Here is a 14511-nt window from a genome sequence, read left to right as displayed (position 1 = left end):
ACCGTGCCGTCATGGGAATGACGGTATATGTGTCTGCGAGGCTCCTGTTGGCTAGTGTTGTAAGAGGCTTCGTCTAAAACGTGGATATGGCTACGCATATAACGCGTTCTCAAAGTAAAACCTTCATAAAATGTTTCCATTCACGCATATTACATCTTTACTCACCCACAATGCATGACCAAGCGAAGAAAAGCAAGAATAGACGACCAACTGTTTCAAAGCGAGCGCGAACCTTGTCGTCTGTCCTCCAACTTTAGCAGCCCGCTGATACTTCTTACGTAACATGTAGTCGTACACACAATAACAAGTTCTCATAGTTAAACAAAACATGTTTTCGCGTAATAATAAAGCTAAAACAGCTTTTCACGCGCTGTTTTAGTAGAAAATGAATCATTGTGACAGACGGAACGGTACTTGCCAAGCGCCTCTTCAAGGTGTCCTGTCTCTACGAGAACGATGCCAATCCGAAGTCACAATATACCGGCATTCCCATGCATACCATGTGCATACCACAGCGCAGCAGCGCCAGATTTCCCTCTAGGTAATGTAGTGAGAAACTCTATGACCGGGCGTTGCGTTCTGTGTTGCAAGCGGAAGCATGCGGAAGAAACCAGCGAGGAAGTGAGAGGCACGCCGCCTCTTTCACTGCAAATGGCGAAGTTTTGGTGACCGAGCGTGGCCTCCATTCTCGGAGTGTGCGGGCAGTACGCCACATGGAGGCGTATTCCACACAGTTCGTGGACTGGCGTCACTCTCCTCGGCTGTTGTGTATGCAGCGTGCATGCTCTCGGCGGGCGCTCCTTTAACACGTGACTTCGTTGATACGAAGCCTGAGCTTGCTTGCTTGCTTGCTTCACCCGTGCCACGGTCGTATCCGTTAGTTGCGCTGACCAATAACCTTTGGAATCTTGGCAATAAACGAGGCCGCTGTTTGCGTAGCCTATCCCGTATACCGTTCGATAACCTCGATCGCGATACCGGAAACCGACCTATCGAAGCTTCGACGGCGTGATCGTGTGTGCTCGGCACCTCGTTCCTGTGTAGTAAACAACACGTTCGTGGGCACGCGCGGCGGTTCGCCCGAAATGCCTAATCTCTCGCAGCAGGGCGAGAGCAGAGTGTATGCGAGCACCCCACCCGGACTCGCGGGTACGCCCGGTAGTTTTCCGTGTGTGGCCGACCACGCGACGGGATTGCCTCGCGCGCGCCTCTATGTGGCGAGTTATCGTCGCTTTTGCCGTGTGCTGCTTCCCTGAAGGTTCTGAGGAGGAAGAAGAGAAGGAGGGGGAAAGTGTTATCATAGTGTCGGCCGCGCCGGTTCACGCCTTCCCGAAGCTTTCCTGAGACGAGGTCGTGATTTCACGGCTCTTACTCAGAAGGTCCGTACGAGTGAGGTATACTTAAACTATATAGACTGGAGGAGGAAATCACTATCGTGTGCATTACACTGTGTAAGTGCAAATGCTTCCGTCCTCACCGTTGCTGCCACTTCTAGAAAGAGCTCGTTGATGAAAAGGGCCTTTATATTGACGGGCGCCCGCTGTCACCGGAAATTTCTTTCAAGTTTCTTTCAGTGTCTGGAGCAATATTGTTACTGCGCATATTGGCTTGCATCATGCTGAACTCCACGAGTTGGCCAACTTGTCTTCGCTACTTGTGCCACTATCCCACACATTTCATTGCCTTTATGTGCCTGTTTCTTCGCTGCTTTTTCTTCTGTTGTGTGTGTGCGGAGGGTAAAAGAGAGGAGGGGAGGTCGTGTGTGTTCGCTCTCCACTGCTTCTTCCCTAGAGAGAGAGAGAGAGAGAGAGAAATTTATTTAAAGAAAGTCAGAGAGGTCGGCCTGAGCTATAACTTGCTCTGGCCTGCTGCTCTACACTGGGGAAAAGGGACAGGGAGGGAAATGATGAAGATGATGAGATGATGATGGTGATGACGGTGGTATAAGGAAAAGATGCGTATATACAAATCCAAAGAGTTGTAGCATCTCTAAAGCCGCGCGTCCAGCCCAGTGGCTTGCAGTAAAGCTATAGCGGCACTTGTTATCAGAGCTGCGCTGTTTGCATTAGGCCAAGGACCTAAAAGAAACTCGTCTGATAGCGGCCTCTTATGGATCTTTGCACTGGAAGAGACCAGTTGCTGTCGTTCTTGCGCGTACGCGGGACACTCGCAAAATATATGATCAAGTGTTTCTTGCACCTCACAGCATTTGCAGTTTGGGCTTGTGCACTGCCACCTATCATATGTCTATAACGGTTGGTCAATGCGACACCAAGGCGAATCCGGTGCACCGTGCTCGTTTGGCTTCTTTTGAGCTTGTGAGGTACACGAAATTTCATTTCTTGGTTACATTTGTGTACTTGTTTGTGTCGTCGAGCAGGTTGGGTCCAGTGTTCCAACGTACGGTTGCGTATTACGCGACGAAGTAGGGTGTTTTTGTTTGTTCGTGAGAACGGAATGCGTACTGCAAAAGTCTTATCTAAAGCAGTTTTCGCTTCAGCGTCTGCTTGTTCGTTTCTTATCCCGCCACAGTGTGAAGCTATCTACTGAAAGGTGACATTGTGGCCATTTCTAGTTGCGTGGTCGAGATGCTCTGTAATTTCTATAGCCATGAAATAATACGGGCCCCGTCTGAGGACACACTCAATCGTTTGAAGAGCTGGCTTGCAATTGCAGAATATCGTCCATGCGTGAGGAAGCTCCTCGGAGAGAAATCAAAGTGCCTCTCGGATAGCAACAAGTTCTGCGGCAGTTGATGTCGATCCATGGTCTAGTTTAAGCCGCCGAGCGCTGAACATATGTGGAATGTCGAAGGCTGCAGTGGAGGCATATGGTGTGACAGAGCCATCGTTATACACGTGTACAGTATCTCCGTAGTCTGAAGAGATGTGCAACAGGGTAAGTTGATTGAGGCCAATATATGTAACGGCCGGATGACTCTTTAGTAATTCCAGGGATCTGCAATGTAACGACAGGTTTAGGCAGAACCCACGGGGGTATTCTCGGAATACAGGCGGGAAAAAATCTTGATGGTAGAACAATCTGATGACGCGATATAGTCCCCTATATACTATAAAAAAATACCACCATAATCGACGTCGCATTACGAACTTCGTCGTTGGAAGACTATGCTAAAAAATTTGCCGGAGATTAAGTGTGTCTGCTTTGTTATACTTAGTCTTGCGCATTTTAAAATGCATTTTTCTGAGTACCTGTGTCTATGAAGCTTCGTGTTTGCTCTTGTAGGGGCAATTTGTGACGAAAGCAATTAATTGTTAGATTACCTTGACGGGAGTACGAGAGCAATTTATTTTAGTCCCTCCCTACCCCCATCGAATACTTCGCTCTCTCTCCTCTTCCAAAACTGCACCAAACCGGCACAAGAATGCCCTCCTTTCGCACCATTTTAACAGAATAAATAAAAGAAAGAAGGCAGGCCATGCTACTGGCTGTACAATCCTTTCGCCAGCATCTCCTCCATTCTGGCCTCTATTCTATATTCTGGCCATCAGAAAATTGGGTACACAGAAACCTAAAATAATAATTGTTACATATGCGCTTTCGCTCTGTACACATTTAACTTCTAATGATCGGTCACACCTGCTGAGTATATTTTAGACTGTTGCCTCGGACAAATTGTCTGAAGTCCGCTTTGTCTGGGTCCGCGGACAAAGTGGAATCTTTTTAAATGAATCAGTTGACTCGCTCGCATCGTCTTCACTAAATGGTCCGGTCTTAAATGTTCTTCCTGATTTCTCTTTTATAACAGGAACTATATTTAAACGCCTTTTATTTATAAACTGTAATGAATCCTCCCTACTTCCCGCAGATGATTTTCGACATCTAAAATTTCAGTGGAACACGAGCAAATGCCTTTCACGACAATGCGAAGTGACGTTGTTAAGCTTCCGTTGTAGAGCTCCCCACCTAAATTTCTATTTTCACAAACCTGGTTTATTCATATATAACCTCTGCTCTTTCTGTAATGAACCAGAAACTATTGACCTTTTCTTTCTTTCTTGCCGCCGCTTATCCTCCCTCCACAGAATGTTCCTCATATTTCCAGCTGGTAATCTGGGTTTAGCCCTTACAACAACAAGCATTTTGTCCTTTGGTGCCTGCCAATTAGGCACAAGCCATGGATCGATGATTACTGCTCTGCACGAGTTCATCGAAGCGTCCGGAAGGTTACGCTGTCAGGGTACCGACTATGAGACATTTCATTTTATTATTTCCCCCTAAGTTTATGAATAGACCCTCTCAAAATTTTTGTTATTACTTAGTTGCCTAATGTTTCGTTTTGAATATCTACCTTTACCCTTTATTGCTATTTTCTTGGGTGTAATTATCAATTAATCCAGTGTGGCCGATCCCCCTCGTAGGTACGAGACATGTTTTTAGGCAACAACAACAACAACAACAACAACAACAACAACAACAACAACAACAACAACAACATCTCCTCTATAAATGGCTATGCATTTCCCGCCGACGCGGCTTTGTAATTTAACACCGCGTCGTTGCATCATCTCGCACCGGCCTCGTTTCTCTTTACCTCTCTCTTTCTCTGTTGTGCTTTCTTCAGTTGAGTGGCAGCGGGTCAGCACCGGCGCCAGCTATGAAACGCTGAGGTCAGTGCCCACTATCTTATCAATCCAGCGTTCGCCGTATCGACGTCGGTCACTGTGCAATGATCACAGACGGCAGGTCCTCTAGTACGATAGGCCAAGCGGGAGAAACAAACACTCGAGGAAAACGAGTGTACGCGCGTCCTCTTTATGTTTGAGCTGACTCGGGTAGTTGCTGTTGAGATGACGGTACGACAACGAGAAGGTCGTGGGGGGAGGTCTGCTCTGGACTTGCAAGCGTTAGGTGTATATCTCGCTTTCATCGATAACAAGCCGTCGAGTGGCTGCTCTCGTGAAATGGAGTGGGCGTTCGACACGGCGAATACGGTTTGAATTCTGGAATAGAGTCTTGTAACTATCGCGTGTCATTTTTGTCCTCTGCTATTGTGTACCGATCGCCGTAATGAAAATTTCTTCCCGTCGCTCCGAACTGCACGGGTGCATCTTTGGTAGTCGGCTGTTCGGTAGAGATGCGAAGCTTTAGGAATTGTTTTTTTCTTTCGTTTTCCTTTTTTCGTGCGTACAAAAGAAATGAAAATTTTGGGCAATATTTAAAATATGGTACAATATGCATGCTTTTATACATTTATGCTCGCGATGGTACAGAGAGAAAGAGAGGGAGGTAAATGTGAAGGGAACGTAGGGAGGTAAGCCATACGCACGTCTGGTTTGCCACCCTAACCAGGGGGAAGGGGGTTAGAGAATGAAAAGAAAGAAAGGAGAGAGAACGGCTATATAAGGGTGTCGCTTCATCCGCAGGTACACATCGAAACAATACAGTCGCTATCACTGCAGTCTGTCAACTTCAGGAGCAGCCAGAATGCACGTAGCTCTTTCTGGGCCTCGGTGGCACAGAAAATATCTAATAACGCCAAGGTGCTACCGATAAGAATGCGGAAAGCATAGTCACAAACTGTTCGTCCGAATTCACCGAAAAAAAAAAAAGATCTGAACGCTAACAGGGATACCAGTCTTCGTCGAAGTCACTGTCACTGGATGAAGATAGGTAGCATTCGTTGAAGCAATATCGAAATGGCGTGCATTGCGCGTAAGCAAGCTTCGATTCCCATTTAAGTCTTGAGGTTTCCATGACCTGCAATATCGGGGCTAATCGGAAAAAAATAAATCAATGGGTCCAAAATGAACTCCATTTTCTGTCACCGATTGTTTCAGACGCCCGCCTTTGCGCACCGTCGCCCCAGCCAGTAGCCCCAACGGGTGTTAGAGCTCCCGTCACCAGGTTTGGGCACCGCAAACAGACAAGCGCGTGGTGCTCAGATCACACGCTACGACGACCGTCGACCGTCTCTGCAAATTGTTACGCCGATGTACTACAGTGCTCAGCGACTGAAACGCAATACGCGTGGTTGCCAACACCATTTGCGCCAAGAATGGGCGCTGGGGACATCGAGCATGACGCACTTCTGTATAACAAGAAAGCGAGAGCCTATTTGTTGCGCATTTTCGTTGCATTCAGCTCTTCAAGGGAACCCAGCGCTCACTGGTGGTTCAAAAAGCACCCACCGCCGCCGTGCGCTCCGAATATCGCGTTTCCATCGCTGGACTGTGAGACGGGAATACGACTGAAAATTCAAACGAAAGCTCGCGGGGCCTCCTTCTCGGATGAGCCACTCTATCGCCCGCCTCGTATACAAATACGTAGCCATGCAACAGCTACGCGAATTACGAATATGTAATTACCGTGCGACGTATACAGGGTGCGAAGCGTGAGAGCCCTCGTCATCCAATATGGGAGAAGGCGGGGGACGAATGTCGCACGCTCGCGGCGAGTGGCATTCGTCATGAGGAAGCGACATAAGAGGGAGCCTCTGCTGTGCAGAGGGTAAATTATCAAGGGGCTTTAGGAGAGGGCAGCTCGGCTCCTCGCGCAATCACCTCGTAATAATTTATTTTGCTTCTACTTCCGCCACTAACCATTTGTGTTCTATCATTCGTTGTCGTCGACCGTTCAATTTGTAACAAAATGTCAACTGTCACGGTTTGTCAGCTCCTGTATGGCGCCCCTCTTGCGTACTGCGTCATTGAATAAGCTCTCGGGAGCACGGTCTCTCAAATCACATCAGACATAGAAGCGCACTGCAATTCCTAAAGTACTGAGAGACTGTGTGCGACACAGTGCTGAGAATTTTTGTTACGCCTGCGACTCCGTGGTCCGTAAACTCTCGAATCTCTCCTTCTCGTGACCTTTTTTTTCCTCCCTTTCCCCCTGCCCCCGTGCAGCCTTCCAAACAGGGCTCAGTCCTGATTAACCGCCCTGCCTTTCTTTAATTTATGCTTTCCTAACGGTTTCCTGGAATGCAGAAACTGCCCAACAAGGGTGAGGAACACTTTGCTTGCTCGCTAATAAAAGTTTACTCTCTCTCTCTGTCTCTCAGGGAAAGAGGTTCGACTTTCGGCCATGGGAGTTGAATGCAAAAATGCCCGTCTAATTTTTACACAACCGCAGCTGATACTAATATATCAGCACCTCCGTCCTCTTGCTATGCTGTACACAGCCTGTCGATACATAACTGCCTCTTCTCGAAAGCACGGACACGGTCCTCAAGGAGCGTGTTTATTACCCCGTGATTATGCTTCCCGAATTTCTGAATGCGAGAAACTTTGCAATGTCGTTTTCCAAAATACCGGGCTAGACAGAAGTGCCATCTTTGATGTAGGTGTTGACAGAACTGATCTTAGTTGCGTCGTATCGTCCATCGTATATTAACGCTTTACTTTTATCATCTTGTTGTCAGCAGCACCGCCCACGAAGCACTAACAGCAGCTCCGATGCCGTCGGTTCGAGCGTGATCGAGGTCTCCTAAGCATTTGTTTTTACTCCCGAACTTTTCCTTCAGGATTACGCTTACCTGGGGAACTTTAGCATGTACTGAAAGCGCGGTGCACGATTGCATTTTTTTTTTTTTTGCATTCAGCATTCCGCCGTCATCGGAAAGCGGTCCTCGTTGCGAAGAAATCGAACCCGCGACCTGGCGCTCAGCAGCAGATGCGCCTGACGCCGCTGCCTGCCATCATACGTCTTCTGTTTGAGGCGAAGTTGCTTAGCTGGCAGCGCTTCGCAAAAAAATAAATTAATTAAGAAATATTGTTTCCTTGATTCTTTCCTTCTTCTAAGAAAGGTAGTAAAAACTTGTCATCTTGCAAAGACAATTTTTTTTACTAACGGCTGATTCTAGAATAGTTCGCATACGTTCACATAATAGATTTTCTCAAAGAGTATTGGCTTTAAACGCTTGCGGTTTTAATACTGCAATATTCACTAATCCAAAGTTTCTGTTTCGGAAACAAGTTAATATATACGCCTGGAGTATTCAGATTTAGTAAAGTTAGTAGCAAATTCTTAGGGACAGATGTTTGTCTTCTCGTTTTTTTTTCTTAACTTTCTTAACGGCTTTGTTTAATGATAATTTCATTAAGCATTCAAGTTATACAGAGAACCGTAACTTTTGTGCAAGGCTTTTTCTATATAGTAAGTACCAAAAAATAAGTTTCATTAATTGGAGCTTGTGACTTTTAAGGAGGGTATGAAAAGCTGTGGGGCTGTCCTGACCCAGTCGTGTATTTCACGTGTAGTCATTGTAAGATTGCGTCCTTTTTCATATTGTCCTTATTACTTCTCCGGAAATGACAGTGATGATTTGTTAAGTGGGTCTTTTCCTTTTTGTTTTCTTGCTCGCCTGTATCGCACATACGCAAACACGTTGTAGCTAATTCCACATGTAAGCCTCGATAGCCAAACGAAGTGAAGCAGCTTAGGCGTTAATATTGGGTCCACACTTGTTAGCTTCGTTGCTTGCCCTACAGACAGTTGCTTTTAATGCGCTGGCACTCTTACGGTACTTTACCCACTTTTCGGGGCCCAATTATCTATGTTCGTATCTATGTTTGTATATAACCGTTTTGCCGTCCACCTCGGTCCTGTTACCGCAGCACAGCAGTGTTGAGCTAACAGGGTTCGAAAGCGACTATCAGACCAACCTGGGCCACCGAATATGTGCCACTGTACACATGTGTGTCACTCTTCAACGAACCTCTTTCAAGCCGACATGGGTCACTATAGATGCGGTAATGGATAGGCACTGTTCGAAGAAACTCTTTGGCGCCGACTTGGAGCACTGGTTGTGAGCCACTCGATCTGTGCTGGCCTTCAATGAACCTCTTTGATGTCAACTTGAGCCACTGGGTACGAGCCAGTAGGTGCGCCCCGCTCTTCAATGAACGTATTTGACGTCAACTTGGGTAACTATGTGCTGCTGCGAATTTTCCCCTCTCTACAAGGACGAAAAAGATACCTTAAATTTCTGTGATGCTGAGCGGAATCGAACCCACGTCAGAAGGGTTCCTGCTTGCCGGCACCGGCGTGCCACGCATTTCGGAGGCCATGTGCAGGCTTCGCGGCGGCGGCGCTAGATGGCGCAGAATCTTTTTGGGGAAGCGCGAAAGGGGAGTCACCGCTGCAACACACGCCTCACACATAACTCGTTTTGACGGTGGCAATACCTTCTGTAGCCATATTGATTCAATGATAAACGCATCGCCGTCGACAGTCATCGTGAGCTGGGTTCTTTCAGATTTTGCGTTTCCGCATACCGGGCGTACATGTGTGTGTGTTTTCTGTATCTACGCGCCCAAAGGAAAGAAAAGCTACTTTCGATTCATTACTTCTGCAGCAGTTCATACAGTTGATTACACATTTTTGTTATTCATCACGATGTGAAGCAAGATGCGTGCCGCCTTATGCGAATGCGAAGAGAGCAAGCACACATGGGGCGCTATAACATAACTATTCCAAACTTTTCTATTCAAATTCTACAATCAGCCCTACGCGATTGGTTAAAAACTTTTTGGACCACCCCCGCTTCGCCTGGCTGTCACGGGACGTCACGAAAACCGCGATAGCTCCCCATCTGATATGATGTATGTAGACTGATTTTGCATGATTTGACCAAACAAAAGCAAAATAGTTATTTATGATCGACGCCTTTTCGCCATTAGCCCTCGGCTATTGGTCAAAGGCTTTCGGGCTGCACCCACTTCACCTGCCTGTCACGCGACGTCACAAAACCACCGCGTCAAAGTAACGTGTACACGTTAAAGATGCATTAATATGCCGAACAAAGCTGAGTTTCCTTCTGAATAGCCTCAGGCTGCCCCGTTCCGAAATGAATAAAAGATGGCTGCCGCCGATCGCCCAGGCACTGGCTACTTGCACCTACCGGAAAGCATGGGTTTATTGGCGTATAATAAAACTTGCGTAGCCGCGTAACGTTTTCGAGCACTTTCTGCACGCTTACGACCTCGTTCTGCCAACTCTTCTTTGCTGAGGATCCATTTTAGCGCCATTCTTAAGCTTTCGTTGCATGCCGCCGCGATTTTCGACCAGCCACCGCGAGTTAAATAAGGGAAAGCGGACCAATCGCAGACGCCTGCACCACCCTCTTCGTCCGGTTATCGATTTTCACTGCAGTGGCTCGGCCCCATCAAATCCCTCTCCACTTGAGCGTGCTCCTCTCCTCTTGTCCGCCAATTAGATAAGACAAGCCGCTGAGCGTATGCAATGTAATTCGTTTTTGAAGCAAACGAAAGTGACCTACCTCCTATGAACGAGGAGAGCGTTTGATTGGTCTGTTCAAACAACCCTGCGGGTGACCGCCCGGTGCTTGCGTCGGCGGTTACACAAATTTGACGTCAGGAGATTGGAATAAAAATATTTTGGAATAGTTTTACGTTATAGGGTCCATGGTAACAACTCTGGCATACTACTAGTACTTTCCGCTTCGCTCGCCTGCGTACTTTGCCCAGTCATACTCACTTCTGCAAAACAGGCGTCCAATGAACGAAAGATAAATATTGAATTGTGCCACATCAGTAGATTATGTATTTGGAATACCAAATAGGCCCCTCTTGACCGGAGAGTTCGTTGTACAGCAGAATATACGTACTAATGAAACACAAGAGGTGACATTATCTATAAATTCCCACACCGGTCCTTTATGACGAAGCGGATTTTGGCAGCGTCTCCTATGCGCTAGGCCGCTATTTAAGAACGCTGCATCGCACCGGAAAGCAAATGGGAACTCCACATCGCGACTTTTGCAATTACTTTGGCCCAGCGATGACGCAAACAGGAGAAAAATGTTTTGGAATTCTTGACGTCACAATGGCGTCATTGGCGCGGCGGTATGTGCCCGAAATCAAAACTGAAACTTTGACTTTCAATTTACTGCTCCATACTTAATCCTTTCGCTCAAAAAGTGTGAAAACAAATGTTTTTGAAGAGCAATAGTCTGAACTGGTTAAACAGCTATCTTGTGTTTTAAGACACTTCTGTCTTTGCAGCACCCGTTCGATCCGTCACTCAGAGTCGCACAGGAATCCGTGCCTTACTTCCTCTGCAAGGAGAATTTCATGAAGAGGCCATCGTTTTTATAAACATTTTACTAAGTCACGTCTGTATATATAGTTATATGTTGTCTGGTCACTCATATCTGTGCGTCTCCTTATAGTGTCCGCATTTATGTGCTTCACTTCACGAAACCTACGTAACTGCTCAACGGCGCAAACGTGCAAGACAACTGCTGGCCGATGAGGCCTGTGATCTCGAGTATGCTGCGTCGTTTAGAACACTCACGCGACGCTAGCCATGCGGGAAACTAGCACAGTGGTACCAACGCGAATGAGAGCGCAGCAAGCTGGGCCTCTCGAACGGCATGCACCTTTGACAGTGAACTTAGAAGCCATATAGTTACGTCGATGGCTGCGCCGCCAGCGTCTCACCCAGCGGGACGGCCCCTTGCGCTGCCACCGGCCGTCGTGCCACCGCCGACAGACGCCCACAGCGCGCGGCTTTCGGCGGTCCACGGCGAGTTTGGCGTCGGCCTGCACGGACCCATGATGGGACGCACGAAGCGCACCGCGGCCGGCATCCTCGGCCCGGACGCGCGGCGAGCGGCGCGGATCCAAGAGGGAAGCAGCGCTTCCGCTACCGGACCCATGGCGAGCTCGAACACGGGGCGAGGAAGCGTCAAGGACGCGCGCGATGCAGCAAACAGCAGCGGCGGCGACGGCGACGACCCGAGGAACTCGGAGCGCGTACGGTGACCGATGAATGGGCAGACGCGCAAACGGCGCTTTGTAGCGCTTTTTCAGGGCGTAATTCCACTTCTGCTTGTGAAACAATCGTTCGAGGATGCAATGGTTGATCACGAACGGCCTCCGGAGCCCAGTGGCGTCGCCCTTGTTCAACGAAATCGCCTGCCAAGGAGGTACACTACCGATGTTCACACTTTCACAGCGCGGTGACGTCAGAGCACTGACACGGAGACGTTGAAATCAGGAAGCCGATCCCTGGTTTTTTTTTTTTTTCACGTCAGTTTCAAGGAACGAGTGCAGATCGGATTCTTCGTGAGCGCGAATCTCTCGATTCAGTAGTTCTCTCACCATAAACTGCGGCTCGAAGGAGTGTCCCAGTTGGCGGTGCAACAAATCACCACTAATCGCTAGGCGACTGACTGCGCTAGCGCGCAGCTTTCTTCGGGCGTGGATGGAGGCGCGTCGCACAGCAACAAGCAAGGGTCCGCGTTCGCAGGAGCAGGGAGCGAGTGAGTGGCCGCAGCTTCTTTGCACTCCGAGTCGTAGAGATAGATAGATATACACCTGCAGCGGGCGACAGAGCAGCGCGCAGACACACGCACCACTTTTCCTCCCTGCGGCGCAGGGCAGTTTTTGGGCCGTAAAATGGGAAAGGCGATGGCTCTCTTCCGGGGTACCGAGCGTGCCGCAAGCTGCTTCTCTGCAAAGCGACGAAAACGACGTCTTGAACAGCTGCGCACAGAAGAAGACTGCGCGCGATGCTTCCGCTTCGACGACGCCCTGTGCGCGACGGCACGTCGGTTTCGCTCAACGCGACACGGTGGCACCTCCAGCACCCACAAAAGACGACACTACCGACCGAAACCACCAGGGCAACGACGACGTCAGCGCTCCCCCCCGAACGCTTCCACACGACGCGCGAACGGGCCGGTTTCGGCTGGCCGAGGAGGCCGCTGGCCTTACGCAGCACGTGATGGCCAATCGCGACCCATTTACGACCACTTGCGGGCGTTATGCAAGCGCACCGAGGAAGCTGGCGTACGTCAGAGCATCCGTTGTGCCCCGATGCTGTCTAGTCGCTGTCGTGCGCGGCACAGCGGCTGCGCGACGCGCTTTGCTGCTGCTTGCACTTTGAGTTTTTTTTTTTTTTTCCTATAGACGCCACAGACATGTATGCCACTTGCGAGTTCGGTCATTGGTGCCAAAGACAATCGAGCTATCCATCTTCTTTCCCGACTCCCGTTGCCAAGCTGCATAGCAATGGGGATATATGCACAGCGCTTGGTAGCACTTAAATATAATGTGCCAACCCCGATTTGACACTACGGATTGGTTTTGGGTTCGCCATTTGAAGTCAACGACTATCCAGAAGTCAAGACAAATGATCTTAGTGAAGCGTATATTTGATGGAGGCGTGACTCTGCGACTCCCTTGTGTGAGTCCACGTGTGTGACTCTCACAACAAGCATGGTGGATCTCAGTCGCTTTCTTCGCCTGACGACATGTTTTAGAGGACGGCATTGAGGTCACCGAGTGAGAAGTAAGCGTTAGCTGGGTTTGCAAAATCTTATGGAGCATATCCGCCTGCGCGCCTCGGTGAAAGCCTGACGGTGAAGCCTGACTTACGACTGGTTTATTGACCAGCTGGAAGTCAGCGCTCTGTTCCTTTATCTGGCCGGCTCGGCTTGTTTCTTCCTTTGTATGTTGCGATGTACCAGTTTTAGATCTGTAGAACATTGCCTCGCTCTTTGGCCTCATTTACAACATGAGCGTTGAACCAGCTGCATCGGCTCGTAAATCCCTTACCTGCGCTTCGCGACATGCAGATAGTATTGGGGGCGAGAACTGCAATAAACCAGTTGGAAGCCAGCGCTCTGTTCCTTTATGTGGCCGGCTCGGCTTGTTTCTTCCTTTGTATGGTGCGCTGTACCAATTTTAGAATATAATACCAACTCGCCCAATCCTCAACCCTAGTTCTACAGATCACTGCTTCCTAGCGAGTGCCGAGAACACGGCCAGCAAGCAGCCTTGAAAACGAAGGTTGCAAGGGCCCCCATCGAGTAGCCCAGAAAACAGCGCTCGATCTTCCGCTTCTGCGTGCTCAACATATTGTACAACGACTTTAAACGTCCGACTTACAGACCGGGCGCCCGCAGGTAACGTGTCTCTTCAACGTTTCCTTCTCTTCCACTATGATTCACCTTATAGCCTGGGAGGCAAACCCATAAATCTACACATACAGTACGTCGCATTAAGTTGAACAGTAAGGTAGAAAGATGGGCGAGTTGAGTTGAGCGTGTCATCTCATAAAAAGCAAGAAGAAAAAAACACGATTCCGGGGCAGCATTTTGTAAGAATCAATTTCATTTTCCTTTCTTCCTTTGTGTCATCAGTCGCGCCGAGTGGTTAATCTGTAACGGTCGATCTATATAAGTTCATCAATATCAATTTGATAACGGCGTGGCGGCATCCGAGACAATCACGAAGAGTGAAAAGAATGAATGAATGAACGAATAAAATGAATGAAATTTCATTTGGCTATATGTAATGTGCTCTCGCTCGTTGGCTTCAGCACAGTGCAAAGAAAGGCGTCCTTCATTCTAACAGGCTATGATTTACAGGGCCCGTAATTGCCGGACAGTGAATGGCCGTACTGCACAAAGCTTCGCGCCAGATGTTTAGACTGGCTCTGATAAGTGGGTCCTCTATAGAGGGCAGTTACCGCCGGATCTTGTTGGAGATCGGTGTAAAAGGATAGGGATCGTTGCAA

General features: G+C 48.6%; 1 protein-coding gene across 3 annotated transcripts in view; it reads right to left on the bottom strand.

The window, feature by feature from the left end:
* LOC142579479 (choline/ethanolamine kinase) overlaps nt 1-14511 on the bottom strand; it is a 145773-nt gene that overhangs the window by 90805 nt on the left and 40457 nt on the right. Inside the window, exon 1 of one of the 3 annotated variants that reach the window (XM_075689708.1) lies at nt 11427-12814. The exons of the other annotated variants lie outside the window; for them this stretch is intronic. Coding sequence (XP_075545823.1) covers nt 11427-11644 — 218 coding nt within the window. The 5' untranslated portion in view covers nt 11645-12814. Of the gene's footprint in view, nt 1-11426; nt 12815-14511 lie in introns of those variants that run through there. 3 annotated transcript variants of the gene reach the window in all.

The sequence above is a fragment of the Dermacentor variabilis genome, chromosome 4 (assembly GCF_050947875.1).
Source record: "Dermacentor variabilis isolate Ectoservices chromosome 4, ASM5094787v1, whole genome shotgun sequence".
NCBI lineage: Eukaryota > Metazoa > Arthropoda > Arachnida > Ixodida > Ixodidae > Dermacentor > Dermacentor variabilis.
The sequence above is the reverse complement of the archived record's forward strand: the minus strand, read 5'-3'. Positions and strand labels throughout refer to the sequence as shown.